This window comes from Triturus cristatus, chromosome 4_1 (genome assembly GCF_964204655.1).
Source record: "Triturus cristatus chromosome 4_1, aTriCri1.1, whole genome shotgun sequence".
NCBI classification, from domain to species: Eukaryota; Metazoa; Chordata; class Amphibia; order Caudata; family Salamandridae; genus Triturus; species Triturus cristatus.
Window position 1 is genome coordinate 299,123,793 of NC_140585.1, and position 25,176 is coordinate 299,148,968.

The 25,176-nt window shown below is 42.9% G+C and overlaps 1 protein-coding gene across 4 annotated transcripts in view; it reads right to left on the minus strand.

The window, feature by feature from the left end:
* BCL2L13 (BCL2 like 13) overlaps positions 1-25,176 on the minus strand; it is a 425,050-nt gene that overhangs the window by 207,899 nt on the left and 191,975 nt on the right. For all 4 annotated transcript variants that reach the window (XM_085652164.1, XM_085652167.1, XM_085652166.1 and 1 more), the window contains one exon: positions 1,183-1,290. In XM_085652164.1, coding sequence (XP_085508290.1) covers positions 1,183-1,290 — 108 coding nt within the window. The remainder of the gene's footprint in view (positions 1-1,182; positions 1,291-25,176) is intronic.

Here is a 25,176-nt window from a genome sequence, read left to right on the forward strand (position 1 = left end):
GTGCTATTTTGGCACTCGGTCTGGATGAACAAATCAGCGTTACTTACGCAAGAGATATTAACTGATTGTTTAAGTTGTGATAGGGGGTTGAAGATCCCGTGGATTTCCTATATATATACAAATTTGCGAGAAATAGGCATGGATAACATCTTTATTAATCCTACCCATGCCAGTAAAATTAAGAAATCCGAATTAAAAGAGGCATTAAGTGCACTGTACTCCTTAAGGAGACTTAGGAGGGAGCAAGAGAAACTCACAGTTACGAGGTACATGGATATAGCAGTACCCAGATACCCCCTTGCATTATATTTAACATTACAATTGACAAATTGGGAAAGAAGTCTTCTATGTCGTCTGAGGGCTGGAACCATTAGGTACCTGTTAAATTTTCCTTTGGGCTACCAGGAAAGTACGACCATGATGAGCTGTCCCTGTAATGGGCAAAGTAAACAAAGTGATTTGCACTTCTTTTTTTCCTGTAATTTCTACTTGAAATATACAAAACGGTTCTAAATTGCTTATTTTAAAAAAATTTAGACCAATTAATTTGGTCAAATCTTATCAGGCACTGCTAACACTTGAAAATGAGGAAATAATACTTTGTGTTTGTACTTTTCTAAAGATTGCTGTCCATGCGCGTAGAACAATGGAAATGTGCAAATAATAATGCGTTTTAATTTATATGCTTTTAGGGAAATTAGATTTATTCGTGTGTTATAAGATGTGCTTTTATGAGTTGTTACAATTCGAATAAAGATTTTTTAAATGAAAAAATGAAGAGAGCTACTCACTTGCAGCAGGAGAGCTACCGGTAGCTTACGAGCTACTTGTTGGAGGAGCCTGAACTAGGCAGTGTACAAGATAAAAAGTGTCAAGACGAGATATGTCTCAGAAAAAAAGCATGCAATGCAGGGTTGGTGTCCTTCAACTAAGACAGATTTCAGGAAGGTTAAGTTGCCTGACTTGCAGTTTAGCATTAAGTATCTCATGGACCAAACGCCATTGAAACAAAGTCTAATATTAGTTGTTTTTTAAAAATTCACTCAATTATGTGTGACTGAATTGCACAATTTTTACACTTCTAACCATAAAATCTTATGGAATTCTAGTGGCCTGCTTAGAAACTGCTCTTGCCTTGTCACCTGGCTTTAAACAATATGCAACCTGCAAAAAGAAACTGACCTTCAGAAATCTCTTCCTCTAGGTGCTTCAGCTCCTCTTCAATTTCTGCTCTGACTTTATCCAGAACCTCTTTGGCCAGGTGAGGTACGGGTACAGGCTGCTCAGTTCCTGAAAGAGAGAAAATGCAAAGGTTTTCCTATTTTTTTGACAATTCTGGTCCCTACCTGGAAAACACTGCACCGACGTTAATAGTCAGTAAACCACATTTTGGTCAAGGCTGTGATATGGCATCGCTTTTTAGTAATCCGATCCAGAGTGTTGAAAAAGTGTTATACATGGGTAGAACTTCTTCAGCTTTGGATAGGAAGGCGGACAATGCTCTTGATTGGGTCTTATTTTAATATGACAAACAAAATTCTCTGGATGTTGGTTGGGTCAGTCTAATGTGCTTGTGTCATTTCGACTAGAGTATTTATTTATACCTAGAACATTTAACAGTAAACCAAGAATTAGGAGTTCAACATGGTAAAAGGATCATTGCGCTCTCCATCCATGAGGGGATGCCTGTACCACGGACTCTGTGTAGCACGCAAATATTGGGCATGATTTCAAAATCCATTAAAATGTTTGAATCAGGATTAGCCAAGGCACGAGACAAATCTGAGGTCATATTTTTGAAAATGGAAAAAAAAACATTAAGTTTAATAGACATTGCATTGGGAGAGATGAGTAAGGTGCTAGAGACCACACTTCCTATTGAACCTAAATTTGTACTACTCGGGATAACCAATGATCTAGACCTGAGCCGCCCACACCTGATCTTGGCATTGTTGGCCTTGGTGGTGGCAAAGAGAGACGTGGCACGGGCGTGGGGGGCGTCATCTCCCCCTCAATTAGGAGAATGGAGGAGGGGGAATGGATATGTATATGGCCGCGGAAAGGGTTACATATAAAGCAAGAGGATGCCAGAGGAAATTTCGCAGGGTATGGGGAAAATGGAGAAGGTACCATGTCCTGGATGGGGGACTAGGATCTGATTGACACGCTGTGGGCCCTATTGGGTATGGCTGTACTCTGTGAGGGTATGGGGCTGGACATGGGACCTAGACCCAGTGGGAGCCTCTGTGGGGGAAAAAAAAGAGGACTGCCAACAGTGTCATTTATGTCAGAGCCGGATTTCGATAGGTTGATGGACATGGAGATGTTAATGTGGGTTGTGGATGGCGGTTTTTTCGGACACGTGGATGACCATTTGTGACATGCCAATTGTTTTTGTATTGGTTAAAAATGCAAATAAAAATATTTCAAAAAAAATATTAATGGACATTACACATCTTAGAGTGGCTACTAACTAGTTCGAAATTAACAATGCTTCTTAAATAAAAGACCCACTAAGTATTAAACACGTAAGGTGTCGCTCAAGAGATACAAGAAATATCATCTTATAATTTAATTCGAAGTTCTATGTAGATAGTGTCTTTAATTTGCAGTGATATCACACTTAGCGCTTAATGTGACACTCTTTAGAGAGGGTCATTAAAAAAATACAAAGAAATGCGGACTGCCAGTCTGGGTTTTAAAAGGTTTAAGGAGATCATAGAAATGATGTTGCCAAACCTATTGAAACTACAGATTTCCGTTCTGCAGGAGGAAAAATGCAACATTTCTTGGATAAAGCAAAATTCACCCCAATGTTGAAGGTCGATAAGAACTCAACACTGTGAATACCAAATGCTTGATTGTAATTTATATTTCAAACTTGATACCTCTTCCACCATTCTTAATTACCTAAAAAACAAATACAGGAGTCATCAGGAAAAAACAGACGGGAAGAAGATGGACCATAAACTGACTTATAGTGGGGCCTGTGATAAGCCGAAGTTATGAATTGCACAACACCCCGTATTGTAGTGAAGAACAGAAGTTATAGACAAAAAGAAAGACCAGTCCATAACTACTATTTCAATCTCCTATTTCAACTCATTCAGTTGGGAAGGACAAAGAAAAGTTGCCAATTCCGGTATTAAACTTAAGACTTTTCCAGTCAATGAGAAATAGCTGAAAGGCATGTCATGAGAAACCTTTAAAAGGGGCCAGGAGTGCGATGAGATTAAAAGAAATAAAAAGACTAGGGAGAGCAGCAGAATATGCCGCTTCCTGGCAGTCATTTGTGACGAAGGGGAAAAGGAGGTGCAAACAAACATTATGAGTGGAAGCTTAACATCAAAATAGGTCTTGAAGTGAGCTGTGGGGCAATGGGGGCTGAAATACATCCTTTGGAGTGTGTGTGTGATCCGTGAAAATGCTAGGTAGGTGAAAAGAGGGGAGTGGAGCAATACTGGCACTATGGTTGTATTTGGGAGTGCAGCTGCATTCGAAAACCAGGGAAGGAACTCAAGGGGGTTTGAAGAGTCCAGTGAAGACTCCAGGGAAGGTGAATGGCATCTTGGGGTGGTGCACTGGGTATCTTTTCTGTCAGAAGGAACGTGTCTGGAATCTGGTCATGATGTGAATACTGTGCATGCTGTATAAATACAAGCATCCTGGCTGAGCGATGGCATGTGTAATGCAGGGGTCTCCAACTTTTTCTGTAATAAGAGCCACTTATGAAAATCATACCATGCTACTAACATATTAGTGTTGTAACAGTCACCACATCAGACAAGATTACAGTCAAAGCCACCATATGAAGGCCGTGATCCCCTCAGTGCATCAGGCAGGACAGCCAACAATAATGCAATTCAGGCTTTGTCAATTTGGAATGTCTCAGCATGCGTACTGCATAACAGCAGTTGCTGAAATGTTCCCGACACCAAGGTAATAACATTATTAATTTGTCTCCCAAATGCCACATGATTTATCACTCAAATACTAGCTTTCGCCCATTGGTTCATGAGTTCTGTAAGTACACTCGTTTTCTAGAATAGGCAATTAGAATTTGTCAGCGTTTATTACCTCAGCTACAGCAAAGCTTCTAATTTAGTAGACTGTGCTGGACACAGAAGAGCTACTCGCGGGTAGCAGGAGAGCTACCAGTTGCTCACGAGCTACTCGTTGGGGAAGCCTGGTGTAATAGAATGTTTAATATATGAAGCTGTTCTGGACTAGTGAGGGTACCTGAGCTTAGGATATCATCATAGCTGGAGCTTGCATATGAATATTTACTAAAGCAATTAACATCTACCTGAATAACCCAGTAAACCAGCAGAAGTCTACCTTGTTACTTGTGGTCATAGATCATTATAGGGACCTAGATGATAGAGATGTATAGAAGGCTCTGTGAATTACCAAGCTTAAAGTGATGCTGCAAAGTAGGGGAAATGCAAGCTGGATCAGAAACGTGAAAGAAGGGGATTGGGGTATAAGAATTCGGAAAAGTGCGGGTATACGTTCTTTTTTAAAGGGAAAAAATATATAGCGATAGTTATATATCTCTAGATTCGTCACTCTATGCCTGAAAGGATATTTTTTTTTAACTTCTACTGGGAGCTCCATTGTGTCTGGACAAAGCTATACCTCTCTGAAGAGCTCCAATTAGAGCAAAACACTGTGTCAGGGATTGCTTTTACTCATTTCAGGTTGGCTTGGTTGGTATTTCACCAATTCAAAGCTGTAATACAGTGCCTGGAGTGGTAAATGGCTTGTCATTTTACAGCTCAGCAGGGGCGTAACACAGGCCCCGCAGCCCCCGTGTTGCAGGGGGCCCCCCATGCTCCAGGGGCCCCCTCCAAGAAGAATTAAAACACGCCCTGCCTCTTAATAAATTAAATGGTGCACTGCGCACTGGCACTGCACACGGCACGCACGCCTGGGCCCCAGCCGGGCCTGAGCCTCTCATTATAATTAAATGGTGCGCTAGTTACTGTAGCGCAGTGTGCACGAGCCGGCCCCGGACGAACCTCTGCACTGACCTCTGAGCCTCTTCATTAAAAGGTGCGCGGGCCAGGTGAGGCTCTGCTGGGCGCAGCGATGGTGTGAGGGTGTGCGCGTGAGAAAGCTTGAGCCGCGACCTCTAGGAGCGCTCGGACCTCCACGGTCTCAGACATGGGTGTGGCTGTGGCACATCCTAGCCTTGCCCTGCTGCCAGTGCCTTCTCTGCAGCCTGCCCGGCCTGCTAGCGCCTACCTCTGAAGTCAGAGTGAAGCTGCAGCCCAGGGCCAGACCCGCTCAGCCCCAGTCCTCAGGTCAGGAGGTGAGTCTACTTCCGAGGCTCTGAGCCTAAGCAGGAGTGGTCCGTGGGTGGTGGAGTCCCAGTGGGTGGTGGGTGGGGTTTGGGATGCCATAATTTGGAATGAGGGAAGCCATCGTAGTGGGTCCCGGCCGGGAATAACAGGCAAACATAGTGTATGCCCATCAGGGAGTAACACAGGCCCCGCTTAATTAAATAGTGTGCGCACGTCCGGCCCCGGCCGAGCCTCTGCCTCAGAGAGGCTCTTCGTTATAAATGAGATTACATACATCTCACTGTTACCCTTTTCTTTCCTCATTAGGTCTTCCTATTATACCCCATCCTGCTTACAGGCGCTCATCACCATCTTCGTTCTTTCTCCCCACTACCTGCACTGCTCACTTGTGTCATTGTTGTTACCTTCTTCTCATCCCTTTCCTCCTTTTCATCTTCTAGCTCTCCATCATTTCAGTCCATTCACAGACCCTCTTCAAGATCCCCTTATCTGATTCTTCTTTTCTTCTCCAAGTTTTCATTCTTTCTCTCCCCACATTGGTGGGGTCACTCATTTTGATTCATATTTAAATGTCACACACATGTGCAAACACGTCGGCACACTCAAAATTTGGCAGCTATGTATTTATTATGGGGGAATTTAGCCTCTGTCCAAGATGTACATGGTTGCTTTTCTAATAACGCAAACTTTATTTTAATAGCCCAGAACGCACGCAGATTGAAGAGGGTAGTCACTCCAAATGCCTACAATGGAGGAATGGAGTCAGTCAGTGGAAACATTGACACCTTTTGTGACACCCATCTACCGGTTTCTTGGTCATTAGTCTAAGAAAGACCAGTGTAACTACGAAGGGTATTCGAGAATTATGGGCATAGCTCGAGGGCTTTATGTACGCAAAATAAGAATTTGAAAGATGACTGATATGGTCTCACCCCAGATCAACCTGTTCTGTGGCCATTTCCTTGTACTCCAAAAGGCTCGGACCATTGTCCTCCCTGAGTGAGAGTATCGAAAGAATTAAACTAATAGAAGTAAGGAGAAATACGTAAATAAGTTCTCATGGAAATTACATAGAAATTAATGCTAGATTAGTATTCAGGTAAAGCTACAAATTTACATTAAACATTGATTAAAACTAATATATGTGCCCACCATCTAGTATAACATAATAGAAAAAATACATTTGGCAAAATAGGTTTTTAAACCACAAAACAGCTGGATACCTTTTCCGTCTTGCTTTGCCAGCCAAAAGGGAGTCCTGTGAATCTGAAACCAAACTCCAATGTGAATTTTTTGTATTCCATTTCATTTCCTTGATCTGTGCAGCCAGTCTTGACACTTGTCACGCACAGCAGCACTCAGATGGTTGCCACCGGGCATCATATTCACTTGCACACAGGTTCCACATACCACATATTGACACACTCTACTGAGCGTCAATTTTGCTTCTGATTATGAGGCTGACTGGCATAAGGTGACTTGCATGGGCAAAGCACTAGGTCTGTATTGAATTTTCAATTAGTCCAGACCTATTGGCTTTGCCAATGTTTGTTTTTCCTCAGTGAAAGAAAGGTTTAGCTGATGACTGTAGTTTAATCTAAGATGGACTGCATGTAATTGCTGTGCAGGCTTGTCTGCCACAACCACTGCTGCTACCCCCTTCTCCCTACTTTACCTTTTAGTCATGGAGCCCAAGGAGGGGAAGGGAATGATAGCGGGTGATAGAAACAGAACTTGATCAAATTTGCTTATGTCCAAAACATTCTTGTCAACCTTTCACATTCTCATTCTTGCATTATTACTGTATTCTAACTTATGTGAGGGTTGCTTTAACATATATTCCACATCTGCAATGTTTATTCTTCAGGTTAACACAATACCCTTAGAGGAATCCCATTTCAGTTAATAATTTGCTCTGTCCCCGTCTGTATTCATGTTTTACCTTATTGGGCTCCCTCCAAATGGAATTGCAACAAACAGGTGTGTGTTTAATATATCCTGCCCCATCGCCTCTTGGTTTCTGTATGCTGCATATGGTAAAGGGAGGGAACCAAGCTATAAGTGATTCCCCTTCATCTCTTAAAAATTGGTTTGTGTATGTAGTGTTAACGACCGCAGATGTGTCTTTTCATATCACCATCAACAAGTTACTATAAGTAATGAGTCACAGTGTTTTGATCACAGAAAGATGTGAGGCCAAATAGGCCCTTTTCAGATTTTAGTTGGTAACTTGTTTGCTGAACACGGTACAGCTGCCATTGCTTCACCGTTTTCCTTCCGCCCCCTTCTGTCTTCTGTTAGCACTGCAAAAATACTGGCTATTTGTTCATGTTTTGAGATTATGACTGGGTGATAAATTGATGCTTGGAAAAGAATGCCTGTAAAATTCCCACCATTGTTTTTCAACATGGCAAATCTGTCTTTGAATATTTTTATTACCATGTAATTAGTTTACACAACTTTAAAATACTTTTAAAGTGCTTTGAACTTGTATTTGCTATTTTGTCAGCTAGAAATTACGGCAAACGTAACCACACGACACAGGATGGTTTACTCCCATCCAAGATGAACAACAGCAGAGGAGCGCCCGATGGTAGGGTAAAGTGGTAGGTGGTGGGCCGTGCCGCCGGGGGCCTCCTCCATGTGCTTTGCAGGGGGGCCCCCTAAAATTTCGTTACGCCACTGCAGCTCGGCAAGGACAGCACTGTGCTAGTCCTATGCTCAGAGACTTTGCTGTAGAAATGGCAAAAGACTTTGTCCATTTCTATCTCGGCGTGGATAGCACTGTGCTAATCCTATACTTAAAGACTTTGATAGAAAAGCAGACATTTGAAGTGAGCAGATCTAGAGTGTCGCTGGTGTTGAGAGTGCTTTATACAGGAGCTGCTTTACACCTAAACTTGAGTACTACCCAGAGTTCTCTGCTTCTTTTTTGCATCTCTATATATACACATCTATAATTTTATTGCCCTTGCGGACTCATCCTGCCCCGACGCGTTTCTTTTTAAAAACAAGTCTTTGTGAAGGTGATTACAAGCCCAACCAACTGTGAAAATATATACAATCAGGCAGCATGAACATGGAAAAAATACTAATGTTATGTTTTCATTATGATACACATACTTAATATATTTCACAATTCATGCATAGCTCCGATAATTAGAGTGACTGTGTTCAAAACCAGTGCAAATATGCTACAATTCCATAAGCATATATTATCATAAACAATACACAATTCATAAATTTACATCATGATTCAAATCTCACATGGTCTATATATCATTGCAAAAGCGATTTCTGGGCTCTACAGTAATTTTGGAGGAGTAAATATTACAGTCTGACCAATGTCAGATTCCATTTTTTGCGTGCGACACAATTCGATGGTACCATACTCCCATATCTAAAACATAGAAATCCCATAGTTCATTAAAAATCGGTTTTAGAACTCCGATTCCCATACAGGGATATTTTAAATCAGACTTCTCTAAATGCAAATGCCCATATATCTTATAACCCCAAATTTGCTTTAGGAGTTCTGTACATTCTGTACAGCTCACGCCAATGGTTAAATACCCAAGACACTAACGCTAATCAACAGAATAGCCAAAGTATGAATAAACATACTAGATGGCGTTTGTCCAATATTTCCACAAACCAAAATGAGCCAAGTCAAACCATTATGCAGTTGTGCAAACATTTAACAATTTCGGGCAGGTGCCCATAGTTTCTAAGCATCGGCAGTCCAGGATAAGGCCTGGCACGAATGAAAGTGCAAAATAAGTGTAGAAGGAAATAAAAAAAAGTGAATTTCTAGTTATTTCAGCACAATACTACAGCCCCTTAAAAAACGAAATCGTTAAAACCGGTGTCGTCATTTGTCACAAGACTTAAATCAATACAATACAGTTAATTTCATATAAATACATAAAAAAATCTTCACAGATCATACTGTCAGATCCTGTTATCAATTATGTCCCTAATGTACAGCTAAAAGAGGTCATTAAAATGTCACCCCTATCTGGACAGTTATCCTATACCCAAGTCTATGCCTCTATCCTACATGAACTTCCATTTCTTCATCCTTATTGAGCCCTTGGAGAAATTTGGTGTGTAAGTCCATATTATATCTGGACTCCAGAGGTCTCAGTTGCCTCATCCTATTCCCCCCTCTGATAGTCCTCTCTGCACTGTCAATCGCTAAGAAATTTAATTTCGACACATCGCTTTGATGTTTATCCGTGAAATGCCATGCCACTGGATAAGAAAAATCAAGGTTAACGATTGCACGTTGGTGCTCCAGGACCAGCTTCCTTAGCGGAAAGACAGTGCTTCCCATATACATTAATGAACATGGGCATTCCAGGACATACAAAAGTCCATGGCACAGTTCAGAAACTGTCCAATCTGTCTTTCATGCCAATTAGATGCATGATACACTGAGGTGTTAGAGATATATCTGCAGGCTTTACCTTTCACCAGTTATAGCCAGGTTCTCCGATTGTGAATATCACCATGGTAACTATGTGTGAGCTCATCTCTCAATGTTTATCCCTTTTCTGTATGTGATAGCTGGATTGGCAGGCAACACTGGGCCTATAACAGTATCACTCTTGAGAATCGCTCAATGTTTGCATATATGTTTAAAAATTGTTTGTGAGCAACCATGGTATGTAGTGATAAAACAAATGCATTTTATTTTTAGATCTTCTGCTCTCCTTGGAATAAAGAAGTTGTTTCTTCATCAGGAGCCTAGCTTTTTTACTGCCAAATCAAGGATCGTATTTGGATAGCCTCTTTCTTGAAAAGTTTTTTTTAAGATTTACAATCTGTGAAGCAAATTCAGTTTCAGTACTGCAAAATCTTTTAAGTCTTAGCATTTCCCCATAGGAAATGATATTAATCAGTTTATTGGGGTGAAAGTTACTAAATACAGGGCACTATTTTAAGCAGTTTCCTTACAATATACCATGCTTTGGCTCTTACCCTCCTGCACTTTTAACTTCACATTTAAAAAATCTATTTCTGTAGCTCTCAAGGTGGTAGCGAATCTCAGATTGTAGGGATTACTATTCAACTTGTTGAAAAAAATGCATGCTTTCTCAGGTGGCCGTTCCATAAGATGAATAAACCATCAATATATTGTGTCCAGATTAAAACATGTAGGGTATATTCCCGATTTTCTTCCGCGCAGGCCATCCGCTCCACCCACCAGCCAATCATGAGATTCGCAAAGCTGGGGACGAAGAAGGTGACCATGGAGTACCCATTTTCTGGGAGTAAAAGACCTCATCATGAATAAAGATGTTCTGTTTAAGGAAAAATAAAATTATATTCATGAGCATTTTGTTATGTTTATAAAAAATGGCAGATCTTTTTTAAAAAATACTCAAAGGCTCTTAAACCAAAATGATGTTTAATACAACTATAAAGTGCCATGACATCCATCGTAATCATAATGAATGAGTCATCCCAATCTATATTTTAAATGTTTGTCACTGTCTCTACAATATGCAGTCAAAGTAACAACATATGTAAACAAAAAGGAATCAATATAGATGGCAGTATTTTTCCAAACATCCTCATTGGAGGAGACAATGGGTCTCCCCGGCGGATGCAAGGTACTTTTATGGACTTTTAGCAACATATAGAAAGAGGCTACTCTAGGATGGTCACACTGAAAGAATGAATATTCATAGTCTTCCAAAAAAACCTTGTCTCACCATTCCAACAGATATTTCTTGAATTCGCAGACAGACGTTTTATATACGACTTACTTCATAACATTCACTCTCAGATAATTGCAGATTGACCTCATCTTCATACAGACCAACATCTAAAAAGACAATGTTACCCCTTTTATCAGCCGGCTTGATTACCACTGTTTTGTCATCCTTTAGTGTGGTCAGAGCTGCCCGTTGCGCTGGACTCAAGTTGTCAGAGGTTTTAACCGTGCCCTTTCTTAACTCAGTCAACTCTTTGATTATTATGTCATGGAATACATCCACGTTGTTGTGTGGAAGGGACAGGATAAGGGATGATTTTGGTTTAAAGCCACTATTACTAGAAGTATCCGTTTTTATTCTCAGAGAATCCAACATAGGAGCCATCGTTATTTGTGTACATGATTTGCGTTTAGACATCTTGTGAATTTCTCACAAAAAGATACACATCAATCGTGGTTTGCACATAGCGGTAATTCACTTGGAGAAAGCGGTAGCACCAATTCCAGTCAGAAAACGTCATCTTTCTCTTATTCTCTTTTGGATAAGTTCATGACTGTTAATTTGGGGGTTTGCTCTTCTTGGTCTGGAGCGTTGTTCTTCCTGTTGATATTGCACCAGCCCCCTCTCCCGATGCTTTGCTTTTGGATTCACCTTTTCCTTTTACCCTTCCTCTGGCCCTTGATTAGAACAGTGGTCTGTATTTCCTCGGCTTGTCGTCTTAGCGCAACAATTGGTACTCTTTGAAAACCCAAAATGTTGCATCTCCTCACGGCTTCTATTGGGTGATCATGGTCTGTGGTAACATCCGAACTAGAGTCTGTCGCGACAAGGTCTTATTTTCTCTGCAGGTCTTCCTGGCGCATTTTATTTCTGAAGACATTGTATTTTCTAGCAAATGTTAGCACACTGCCCTCAGTATAATTATGTTTATCGCACTGAAACTTTCTGCAGTTTTTTAATTTAATTTCTTCCTCATATACCATTAATCTGTCACTCATCTTTGTTTTCATCTCCTTTAGCAATCCACTTCTTGCTTCAAGCCTTTTTTGAGATCTTTAATTTCATTCAGAATATGGGCTAGATCAAATTAAGCATACTTCACTAATTTCTGCATCATTCCTCTGCATGAGTTCTGAAGTCTACCATTCTTCCAAAAGCCCTGGGTACGGGGATTTATAGGTGAGGACTGTAAATAAGCGAAGACCTCATGAGACTCAAGTCACCTCTATGTACCTCGTTAATGAGATCAACTCCCACCATTTACTGATTTCTGTCTTGAGCATTTTTTTTTTAAAGCGGTCAATTTTTGTTTAAGTGTCACCGTACCTATTCATGACATCAACATGGAGATAGATATATATATATATATATATATATATATATATATATATATATATCTATCTCTAGGGAGAGAGAGAGAGAGAGAGAGAAAGTTTGAAGCACGTCGGTGTGGCCTGTTCACGTTGCTGAATGGTGCAGGTTTCCTATGGAATATATATATATATATATATATATATATATTTCCATAGGAAACACGCACCATTCAGCAACGTGAACAGGCCACACCGACGTACTTCAAACTTTCTTTAATTCAAGATAACACAGCATTACGCGTTTCGACTGATGCCAGTCTTCATCATATGCTTTCTTATCAGAGGTGGGTTCGTTAGCTTTTTTAAACGTATCTAAAACAGTGAAGAAGGACTAATATCAATGTGTTTCATTTAAAGAGGCAGTCCATTTACAAGCTTTACACGTTTGTTTCATGCAGTAATGGTAAGTACTATTTTAATCAAAGTGTTTTTGCTTAGTTTTTCATGTTTCCATCACTGCATTCTTCGGTCTATGTACTCCATAGTTCTCTACAACTCCATTACCCACAATGCCTCTTAAATGTCATTCAAACTTAATTCCTTCATTGTTGTTTTTGGCTGGACTTTACAGCTCGTTTTCCCCTTGTACCAAATGCATTGCATGCCTTCACTGGGAATAGTTCCTTATTGCGGCTGCATTCAGTGGTCATAGAAAAAACAAGGAAATCCTGCTGCCACCACGTTTTTTAGATATCAGTCACTTGCCTTCAGAAACGATGTACAAAAGGGGTGCCTCCGCCTTTCGGGTCGGAGCCTGTTTCAGGTGTGTCAGACACCTCCAAATGAAACACATGGACATTAGTCCTTCTTCACTGTTTTAGTTACGTTTAAAAAAGCTAACAAACCCACCTCTGATTAGAACCCCATAAAGGATTAGTGTTAAAAATTAGTATAGTGACGTATGAAGTAATTGGAGTGGTGGATATGTTATTCAGTTATTTGGTTAGAGAAGGGTAGTTTGCGGGATAGAAGAGGGAAAGAGGTTTGTATTTATATAGCGCTTGCTACCCCTTGATGGGGTTTTGAAGCGCTTTATTGGCGAGTAGCACGCTACTCTGGAGCCCATAAAGATTACTGTTGAATTAGTATGGCAACACATGAAAGTAATTTGAGTGGTGGATATGTTAGTTATTTGGATTGAGAAGGGTTGGGGAGGGGTAGAAAAGGGAAAAAGGTTTGCGTTTATATAGCGCTGGTAACCCTAATGGGGTGTTGAAACGCTCCATTGGCGAGTAGCTCGCTGCTCTGGAAACCATAAAGGATTAGTGGTGAATTAGTATAGTGGAATATGGAAATTGAGGTCATTGCATTAGGAGGCGGCTTTTGGATGAGTAAAAAGGGGTTTTTGAGGGGAAGAGTCAGAGGGGAGAGTTTATAAAAGGTTTGTTTTGGGGGGATCGGTATAGTAAAATAGGTGTCAGATGATGCAAGGAGGGGTAGAGTAGGAGAGAGTCTAGAAAGGGTTATTTTGGGATCATAGTAGTGGTATGGGGTTTGGGATAAATGAGAGAGTGGATGTAGAGGATATATTGATAGATGTATAGGGTGAGAGATAGGGTAGTTCATTGGAAAAAGTAGTAGAAAGAAGTTTGAGAGGAGTCAGAAGGTTGGGCCAGAGGATATAGTGAGAGAAGTATAGGCTTAGAAATAGGGTAGTGCATTTGAAATGCTAAATTAGAAGAAAGTGATAAATATATAGATCCATAAGTACACTGAAAGTATATAGATGCATAAAGGAGGCAAGTATATATAGATTAAAGGTATTGATAGAGGTACAGGATGAGAAATAGGGTAGTGCATTGGATATGCCTTTTCAGAAGAAAGATAACAGACACACAGATCCATGTACATGGAAGGTACATAGATGCACAATGGAAGTAAGTACATGTGGACCAAAGATGATTTTTAAAATTTATTTACAACAATTATTCTACATGTTTATACAAAGCAATACACAAAGATAGGTACATATCTATAGTGAAAATAAATGCTTGTATACAGAGGCATATGCTGTAAATTTCGGTTCGCGTATGGTGCTTTTTGGGGGAAGAGCCAATACTTTTTTTTTTTTTTTTGAAACCGTTTATTACAATCTCAAATAGTTACAGGTATGGGCCTACAACCGTCTGGCCGGCCGCTAGAGTGGCAGAAGCATATGACATATATACAGAAAAATCTCTTGGCGGTGCAAAAAGGTAAATCAGGGGATATCAGTAGTGCAGGCCACATAACTCCAAACCCACAATACGGTTTCCTTTTGTCGAAACGCAACAACACAAAAAACCACACCCGCAAGGCAACCCGCAATCCCAAGTGACAGCACGCGCTCCTTAAGTGGGGGACCCCAACCAATTGCCAAACTCTGAAGAGGGGGAATGAGAACAGATCAGGGACTGGGGAACCACGTGCCCGTGGCTAGGGGAGGGGGTCGGCTAGGGGGACGGGGCTGGTGAGGCAGCCGGCAGCAGTGGCGGCTCGCAAATACCCCCACGATAGGCGTTCCAGGGGCCCCAGATTTTCACCCACGCCCCAGGCTTACCCCTCGCAACATACACCACCTTTTCACGAAACATACACCAATCCATGTGTTCTTTCCAGGCCGACACCGCCGGGGGCCTCTGGGATCCCCACAATTGAGCAATGTCACGCTTAGCTATCATGCATCCCAGAGTCACCCACCGCGTCTGTGGAACCGAGTAGTCAGTTGGCTCCCACACATTCAGCAAGCATCTCCTCGCTTCAGGCAACAGCGCGACACGCGTAACCACTCGCAGGACCTCGTGTACACCACGCCAGAATCGCTCCACCTTTGGGCATTCCCACAGAATATGCAAGAAAGTTGCCAAAGCACCACAGCCACGCTTACACAGTCCATCCTCAGCAAAGCCCATACGTAGAAGCCTCGGCCCCGTCACGTAAACCCGGTGGAGGATCTTAAGCTGGACGAAGCGAAGGCGAGCCGGGATGGCCACCTCCTTCGGAGAGGCCACCGCGGAAATCCAGTCCTCGTCGTCCAATTCCAGCCCATCGGCAACCCAGGCCTCGCGGAGGCCAGTCAGCAGGCCCGATCGGTCGTTGATCAGTTTTTTTATATATAAGGGAGATCGTGCTGTCTGGGACATGGCCATCCAGCACTCTGTCCTCCAGGGGGGAAGACTCCGGAATGGACGCGACATCCGGGAAGACGGAGCCCAGCGCGTGGCGGACTTGTAAGTACCGAAAGTACTCACTGCCTTGCAACTGAAACTCCGTCTGCAGCGTCTCGAAAGTTTTGAATCCCCCCCTCGTCCAGAGATCTCCCACTGTGCTGATGCCGATCGTATCCCACTTCTCGAAGCCCTTCGAGGTCCACAGGGAGCCCAACCTCGCAGACGCATATAGCGGTGACGCCCGGGTCAAACGGTCCTTCCACCCCATAGCTGCGTTAGCCGCGTGCCATACACGCACCATGACACGCGTCGGTCCCGTCAGGCGAGGGTCCGGCGCGCCAGAGTAGAGCGCTCGATTGTAGTCGCCACCGGGCAGGAGCATCTTGTCCATTTCAAATGCCGGGTTCAGGGCGGGCCCGTAAAGGCCATGATTAAGCGCAGCTAGCTGGGAGGCCCAGTAATACCGTTTGATATATGGGAGGGCAACCCCCCCATCGTACCACGGGAGCGTCAATTTAGCCAAGGCAATACGTGGCCTCCCGTCCCAGAACAGGCGACGCTGCAAACTCTCCACCTCACGGAAGTAGCGCGCCGGGACCAAGTCCATAGTGTTCTGGAGAGCGTACAGAAAGCGCGGCAACGACATCATCTTAAACAAGGCCGCTCGGCCGAGCGGCGAAAGCGGCAAACGCCGCCAACGCACCACATCCTCCTTCAAGCGCTGGAGGGGGGGCAGCAAGTTCCGCTCGTAGCGGGCCTCCGGGTCCAGAGTAATATATATACCCAGGTACCGAAACCCCTGGGAGGCAATCTGGATCGGACAGTCCCGTGGTAGGACCGGAGCCTCCCCGGCAAGCACATATACACAGGATTTCGCCCAGTTGATGACGAGGCCTGAGTTGCGACCGAATGAGCGCAAAACATCAACTAGGACGATCAGTGATTCGGAAGAGCCAATACTTAAGTAGTTTTCTGAAGATAAGGTGGTTGTCGGTGGATCATATGTTGGGGGTAAAGAGTTCCATAGTTTGGCTGCTTGAACAGAGAAGGATGTGCCACCCATGTTTTTTTTTTCTTGTATCTTGGGATTTTGAGGAGAGATGCCCCTTTAGAGCGGAGGTTCCTTTGTTGAATGTGTTTGGTGATTTTATTCCTGATGAAGAGCGGTCCCAATTCCATGTATTGCTTTGTGCGTGATACAAAGTAGCTTGAAATTGGATCTTCTGGCAACCGGTAACCAATGCAGGGCTTTCAAGGCAGGTGAGATGTGGTCTCGCGATTTGATATGCATGAGTAGTCTGGCAGCCGAGTTCCTAATCTGTTGTAGTCTTTTCATGGTCGTTAAAGGTGATCCGTGGTAGAGGCTCTTGGCGTAATTGAGTTTGGACAGAACAAGGGAGATGGTAGCTTGGACCTTGTGTGGAAATCCCAAATGAGGGAAAATTCGTTGCAGCGTTTTTAGAATGACAAAGCTTGATTTTGCTAGTTTGTCCACTTGGGCATTCATCGACAGCTTGGAGTCCATGATTATTCCGAGGTTTCTTACTTCCTTCGCTAATTTAGGTAGTGATCCCAGCACATCAGGCGAGGCGGCAAGTGGGTCGTAATGTTTCCAATCGCCACACGTGAGTATTTCTGTTTTTGAAGCATTCAATTTGGAGATGGCTACAAGTAATCCACTGATCCACGGCTCTGAGACAGCTGAAAATTGGGCATTTTTCAATGTCTTTGGGGCATTCCAGTTGAAGGAGTATTTGCGTGTCATCTGCATAGTTATAGCATGTGAGGTGAACTTGATTGATCAGTACCGGTAATGACTTCATGTAGAAAAGCATGGGCGAGATGATAGAACCCTGAGGGACCCCTGCTTTTGTGGAGTATGGTTTGGACAAGAAAGGTGGGGTATGGATGACATTAGTTTCAAAAGTAGGACGTGATCCAGTCTAGAGAATATATATATATATATATATATATATATATATATATATATTCACTGAAAAAACCATAGGTTTCACACATGTTATAGTTAGCGGAAATTTTACTGATAAAAAACCAATGAAATTCCCCCGTTATAGTTAGTGCAGGAAACTACAACTCACGCGACCGCAATCCTCTGCTGATGCGAATACTGTATTTAGACACTTATTTGCCCATGTCTTCTTCCATACATTTTTAGCTATACATATATTACAAATATTTTTTTTTTCATAAAGACACATATGTCATCAGCAGAAGATTGCGGTCGCGTGAGTTATAGTTTCCTGCACTAACTAACGGGGGAATTTCATTGGTTTTTTATCAGTAAAATTTCCGCTAACTATAACATGTGTGAAACCTATGGTTTTTTCAGTGAATTTGCAAGGTTTTTTAAATGCTAATTCCTAACTATAACGTGTGTGAAACCTATGGTTTTTTCAGTGAATTTGTACGTTTTTTTTTAAATGCTAAGTTACTTTACGCCATTCGTGGCGTGCGCGCCCACTTAACGCAGTTCGTTCCGTGCGCGCACAGTGAGCACGCGGTGCGCTTCGCGCACCGCGCGCCCACTTTACGCAGTTAGTGCCGTGCACGCACGGTGGGCACGCGGTGCGCTACGCGCACCGCGTGCCCACGTTACGCTAGATGGGCCATGTACGCACGATGCGCTTCGCGCACCGTGCGCACATGGAGGACATATTATGCGCTTCCTTGTGTGGAAATGTGGATTTTCCTGATCAGTTATGTCCCCTATCTTGGACCCCAACGGTTCTATATGCATGTTACAAGTACATGTATGTTCCCTCCAGTTCCAGTTTCTAAGACGCAAACATATGTGTGTCTTCCGTCGACATGTTCTCTGTCAGATCCGCCATCAATGGGCTGGATATTCGATCCCTAGGTATGAAAGGCCACCGACTTTATATGGCTAAGTTACTCCATTTTTACAGTTCAGGCAAGTAGGCCCGATTCTGTCCTCAAAGCCTTTCCCTGCTCTCTGTCTTTGACAGCTTCAGCTTGAGCTCGCATCTGTATCCATGAACTTTGTCCTACTCCCTGTGCAGCTAACGGTGCCTGCCTCGGCCAGTTTTCGCATGCCTGCCAAGAAGCTGTATTTCACCTTCGAATTATCTATTTTGCTCTTCAGCCGATGCATTCCTGTCAAGTGATTTAGGTAAACATTTCCTTTAGCTCACAAGCAAGGACTCAGCCTTTCCGTCCTCCTGCAAGTGATTCATAGCCCTGCTGCCATGGAAAGTTTTCTGCCCCTCGTATCTCATATAGACACTTAGACGCTTGTACACGCACACACAGTTAGTATAGAATAGATTCTGTCCGAGAGTCCTTCCTTGTGGATAACATAGTTCTCCAAACATAGGATGGTAGATATGATTTGGGATTAGGTTGACTTGACCCCCCAGACTTCTCGTCTCCACATGTAGAGCTAAATGTCAAGTCCCCTTCACCCCCTAGTTGCACGTCAATTACACGTCATGCTGCTGCGCGCGCATCTATGCCAAGTATTATCTTATAGATCCACCTATGTCTGATAATGCAAACCAATCATGTTTCTCTTATTCCTTGTTACGCCTAGTTTCGATTATGTCACTGTCACGTCATTTTTCTTATCAAATGTTACGCCTTTTACATTCGTTTCATTGTAATGCACTTATTATAAAAATACATGTCTGTCAATAAATTACTGTACTTCACTTCCTGAACCCTCGTGGTGACGGAACCTGAAGGCCGCGACTCGAGTCGGCCATTTTGAATGGAATAAAGCCCATTTAGAAAACCTCTTATACCACGGATTCTGCCTCTTGTTATTTTGAGCTATTTTACTTTATTTAAGATCCCGTATGAAATTCAGTCCGATATTTTATTTACCACAGAATGGCGCCCGAACAGGGACACTTTCTCATCTCACGCGCCGGCGGTGCGTTGCAGGCCCGGTCTCCTGCCACAGCTGGACGGACCATAAACGCGTACCAGCAGGATTTCCTGTAAGCTCCCTCCGGTCAAGCGGGGGCGACTGAGGCTGCGATCAACCCAGACGAGGCGGTGAGAAGTGCGAAGTATCCCGACCAGAGCCTAGCTGAGAGAGCAAGATCCGAGGTATACAGAGGCCCACCAGGTTTTCCGAAGTCCCGATGTCCAGAGGGTCCGCTGTCCGTATCGAGTCCTGTCCATTCTCTGAGGCCTTCCGTTTCAAGAAGCTACTCGGTGAGTACCATCGCCGGGGAGGCGTGTTGACGCGCACATAGGTTGTGCCGGTCAAGACGGATTTGGGTACACAAATCCGGTCTGCACTGTTTAGCAGTGTATATGTACTGTTTAGCAGTATATCAAGTATTCCGAAGTATTCAGTTATTGTCAAGAATTCAGCGTGGTGATTAGTTAGGCAGACTGTCATCATTGTCGATCATTGTTAAAAAGTTTAATGTTTAATGTTTAAAGTATTCAGAAATGTCTTGCATATTGTGGTATGAATGACTGTTCATTGTTCACTGTTCATTTATTGTGTTTTTCGTATTAAGAAAATTCAAGAGTAAGTATCCGATCAGTTGTAAATATGCCGCTCTTCTCGAAGTTAAGACAGATTACTACCAGAAAAGGGGTGCTTGAAGAAGCAGTTCCTATTCCTCCTAGGGACACTCCAGGGCATTTCATGTACCATAAACATGGCTTAGATGCCATATTGTTTCTTGATCTATGGGTAGATTATACCAAGGGATTACCGGAAAGTCAAAGGTGGCCCATAGCGGGAACCTGGGATGCAGAGTGCATCATGAAAGTGGAGGAAGAGTTATGGAAAAGAAAGGTCAGACAGTCACAGAAAGACGCTGTTGAGTTATGGCGTAAAGAATCTCATAGACGAACAGAAAAAGCACGTAGACAAGAAGAGAGGAGTAAAGAAAGTTCAAATAAAGTTCAAGAAAATCTATTAATTGAGGAAGGTATCCGAGTGAGATCAGAACAAGTAAATAGACAAAGAAATGCTCTTATGAATGGTATGTATCCCCTACTAGCCGAAGGATTACCTAAGGCTGCTCCAGAGATACCAAAAGACTTGCCACCCCCATTATTTCCAATTAAGGTACATCCAAAGGGGCTTCCCAGAACCGCAGAAGATGTTTTTCTTTCCTCATATCTAGATGACGCAGCTCCCGAGTATGCTAACGCCACACCACATAGACCGTCTGGCGGAGGGGTTGAACGTCAGGATCAGGTATCTGTCCCCGTGCAACAGCAAGTTCCGACACAAGCGTCGGCAAGCACATCTGTTTCCGCATCTGTCTCCGCAGTCGACTCTACAGGGGTATCGACACCCATAGTTGCTGTGTCACGTTCAACGAACCCATTCACACCCGACGCCCCAGATAGGGCCACGGGAGGTGCTAGCAGTACTTTTACACCACCTAGAATAAATAAACTTGTCTTTCAAGAGTCAGCACATTCACGTACACCTAAATTCGTAAGTGAACGTACGCTTAAGGAACTCCTTGTAAATTGTAGATATGACCCGGTGGTTGGTAAAGAGGACGAAATGGTCCTGGCATCATTACGTATCAGGCGAGCCGCAGAGTATTTAGCGAGGTTACCAGGGATGACTACGCATCTAGACAACATATATCATTTTGTTCAAACAGGACGAGATCCAGGATGTATTAACAGAGCTATGGAATTCCAGAAAGTAGAGATACAGGGGGAACTGTTACGTTTCCTCATAAACTGTATGATCAGAAATCAAGATCGTCCAGGGGTAGACCCGAATGCAATGCTTACTCTTACAAGATGGAGTCAGAATATATCAGAAGGGAGACACGATAAGCAAAATTGTATAATAGCCATGTGCCGAAAAATACGTAAAGAAATAGAGCGTATTCATGAAGAAAGATTGGGAACAGACGAGTTTGAGCAAGATGAAGTGTCCGAATCAGGGAATTCCGCAAGACAGTCAGAGACCATAGCCTATGTAGGCAGAGGAAGATCCTGTGAAAATACTAGATGTTTTCCTGATCCAATACATTCTGTATGCCCAAAAAACAGCAGAACGTATCCGACGCCTGTAATAAATCTGAAGTCTCCTGAACATTCGTTTCAAGCCGCAGATAAGATACTACGAGAACGAAGGGGTTACCACCTCCTCGATTCCATGGATGAGCAAGAATTAGCCAGATCAGCCGTTCACTGGATTGACAGTCCTGAAAAATACGGTGATGAGACCGTAGCACACACGTTTCTCAATCTCAGTACAGATGAACAACGCTTAGCTGGAATCTATATGATTCAGCAACTCCTCATATTATATAAGTGCCAACATGCTGACCCTGGTCCTTTACCTGATATATTAACGGAACTACTCACAAACAGATGGAGAGGTTCTAGTAACAAGCTAATTAAAGAGATATTAGTGTCACGTAAACAGTATGTCCTTTTTGTAAGTCCGGATTCTCTCTCGCTGCCCCACAGAGAAAGAACGCCGTACTATATGGATAGACAAAATCCTTTACGAGAAGTGCACCCAATAAAAGGCGAAGACAATGAGTTTCACCGTGTATTTGTTTACACACCCATATCAAAAATGGAATTATTAGAAATGAAGAAAGTAGTACCTAGTCATGACAAAGACCCAGCGGGTTTCCACCGAGAAATTAAAGACATGTTACTGATGGGAGAGTACACCTTTCCTGATATTATGACGATATTAAAGGTGCTTTTGCCTGCTGGCATTTATGAAAAACTGAAAGAAAAAGAGTGGGAAGTAGGAGACCAAAAGATAGACTGGACAGCATTAGCAGAGGAAGAAAGGAGCCGAACTGCAGGTTCGGGGCTCGGGGATAAAGTTAAACTGTTACCAGGTTTACTAGTACAGGTACTGCCACGTTTATTAACTACAAAAAAGGAAGATTGGGGTGCAATCACAGCCTGCAAACAAAAGCAAGATGAAGACACAAGCGATTATTATGCTCGATTTGAAAAATGTTTTGGTATAAATAGTGGTATAAAAGCAAGTAGTGACTCATATCCACATTTATTTGTGACAAAATTGGTGGAAAATGCATTGCCTCCAGTGAAGAATAGAATATTGAAATTCGAGAGTACCTGGCAAAGTAACACTCCGTCGCAAATGCTACAAATGTTACAGCATCATCACAATAGAATTAGGGATGAACAAGAACATGAGCATAGACGCATGAAGGATACAAAAATGAAAATGCTAGTTTCTCAGACAGTACCAGCAGATGGTCACAAAAAGGGTGTGACACATTCTGGTGATTCTGCAGTTCCTGTAAAAGGAACCTGCAATTACTGTAAACAACTAGGCCATTATGTACATGATTGTCCAGTCCTGAAACGTAATATAGCTACAGGTATTGCAAAAGAGAGACCACGATTAGTTAGACAAGATCAGAATGAACAAGGAGCTATGCAGCATGGACAGTCCATGCCAGTTCAGCAACAGTCCATGCCAGCCTCACAGCAACCCATACAGTTTGTGCCAGCTGCACCACCGTTGCCTGCTACTGCCACACAAACCACAACACGACAAATGTATCAGACTGCACAGTATGAATACCCTGAATATCAGCGCTACGCATGAACCAGCCTAGAGAGGGAAGTTGACTTACCGCTTATCGAGATTCCTGTAGATCAAGAAGGACCTTATGTACATAGTGAATTATTAGGTCAAGATAGAAAATTCTTACTCGATACAGGGGCAAGTCGAACAACTATAAAACGAAGTGAAGTTCCAGGGGCACCCCTCTCAGGCTCTCAAAATGTTTCCCTTGGTTTTTCAGGAAAACCTATTGTTAATGAAGTATCACAGCCTCTACCACTTACGATAGGACCTTTGACACGAACTACAGATTTATTGCTTACTAAATCATGCCCAGAAAATCTGTTAGGAATTAAAACTCTGAAAGCACTAGGAGCCATAATATGTTGTTCTCCGGAAGGAGTAAGGTTGTTTTTGCGTGATTTTAAAGGTCACTATGTGTCTAGAGACATGGATCCCCGACTACAGACTTTACCAGTACATCTATGGGCACAAGGCCCTACGGATGTTGGCTGCATGAACATTACACCCTATCGAGTTACATTGAAAGCAGGAGTGGTACTACCACGAATGCGACAATACAAGTTACCGCATGATGCTGTAGTGGCTTTGCTGAAAATCATTGATGAGCTGATTGCCCAGGGAGTAGTTATAGAAACAGACTCCAATATATGTAATTCACCGATAATTCCGATTCTTAAACGAACTGACCCTACTGCCCCACCAGTATACCGATTGGTTATTGATTTGCGTGAACTAAACAAGTGTATTGTACCACAATTCCCTGTGGTCCCTGATATATCATCATTGTTGACAGCAATTGATTCCGAAGCAACATTCTTTACTGTAATCGATCTCAAGAATGCCTTTTTCAGCGTCCCAATAGATCCGGAAAGCCAATACTTGTTCGGATTCAGTTTAAATGGGCGCAGCTTTAAATTCTCACGCGCTCCCCAAGGATTTACAGAAAGCCCCAGCATCTACAGCCAAGCACTGAAACGAGAACTTGACAGTATCCACATGCCAGTCAATACTGCACTGCTTCAATATGTCGATGATCTGCTGATCACCGCAAGAAGCGAGCCAGAATGTGAAAAGGCTTCTCTGACAGTTTTACATTTCCTAGCCGACAAGGGGCACAAGGTGTCCCCTTCTAAGCTGCAATTCTGTGTTCAGCGAGTTATTTATCTTGGTCACTCGCTGTCCAAGGAGGGAAGGCAGCTTACACCAGATCGCATTCAGTTAATTGCTAACATGTCAATACCCCAGACACAGAAGGAGGTGCGGGCTTTCATAGGCCTCACTTCATATTGTAGGCAGTGGATCCCTCAGTACGCATTTCTAGCAAAACCACTCATTCAGTTAACCACACAGGAGGCAGCCACATCGACTGTTCTCCCTTGGACTCAGGAACATACACAAGCTTTTGAAAGCTTAAAGAAAGCTTTATGTCAAGCACCTGTTTTAGCAACGCCATGTTATAGCAAACATTTTACACTTTTTGTTACAGAACGCGAAGGTACTGCCTTGTCAGTACTCACTCAGGATCAAGCAGGATCACGCAAGCCATGTGCTTATTTTTCCAGTACATTAGATCCCGTAGCTCAGGCTTTGCCTGCATGCCTGAAATCAGTGGCAGCGACAGCTTTAGCAATCAGACAAAGCGATGCCATAGTATTAGGACACCCATTGACAGTACAAGTACCACATGCAGTAGAGGTTCTTGTGAACCGAACACAAACACAACACTTGACCATAGCAAGACTTACCGGTTATGAACTGACATTGTTTCAACCACACATAGAGATCCGACGGTGTAATACATTGAATCCTGCTACACTATTACCTGTAATTGGAACAGACCCACTAGCTCATGATTGTGTTGAAATCATTGAAATAAAGACGAAACCTAGACAAGACTTGACAGACGTTCCATTGTTAGATCCAGACCTGACGTTGTATGTAGACGGATCGTGCATGAGAACAAGTACAGGAGATTTAGTGGCCGCGTATGCAGTCACAACAGACACTGAAGTTATTGAAACAAATTGTATAGATACTTTGTCAGCCCAAGCAGCAGAACTT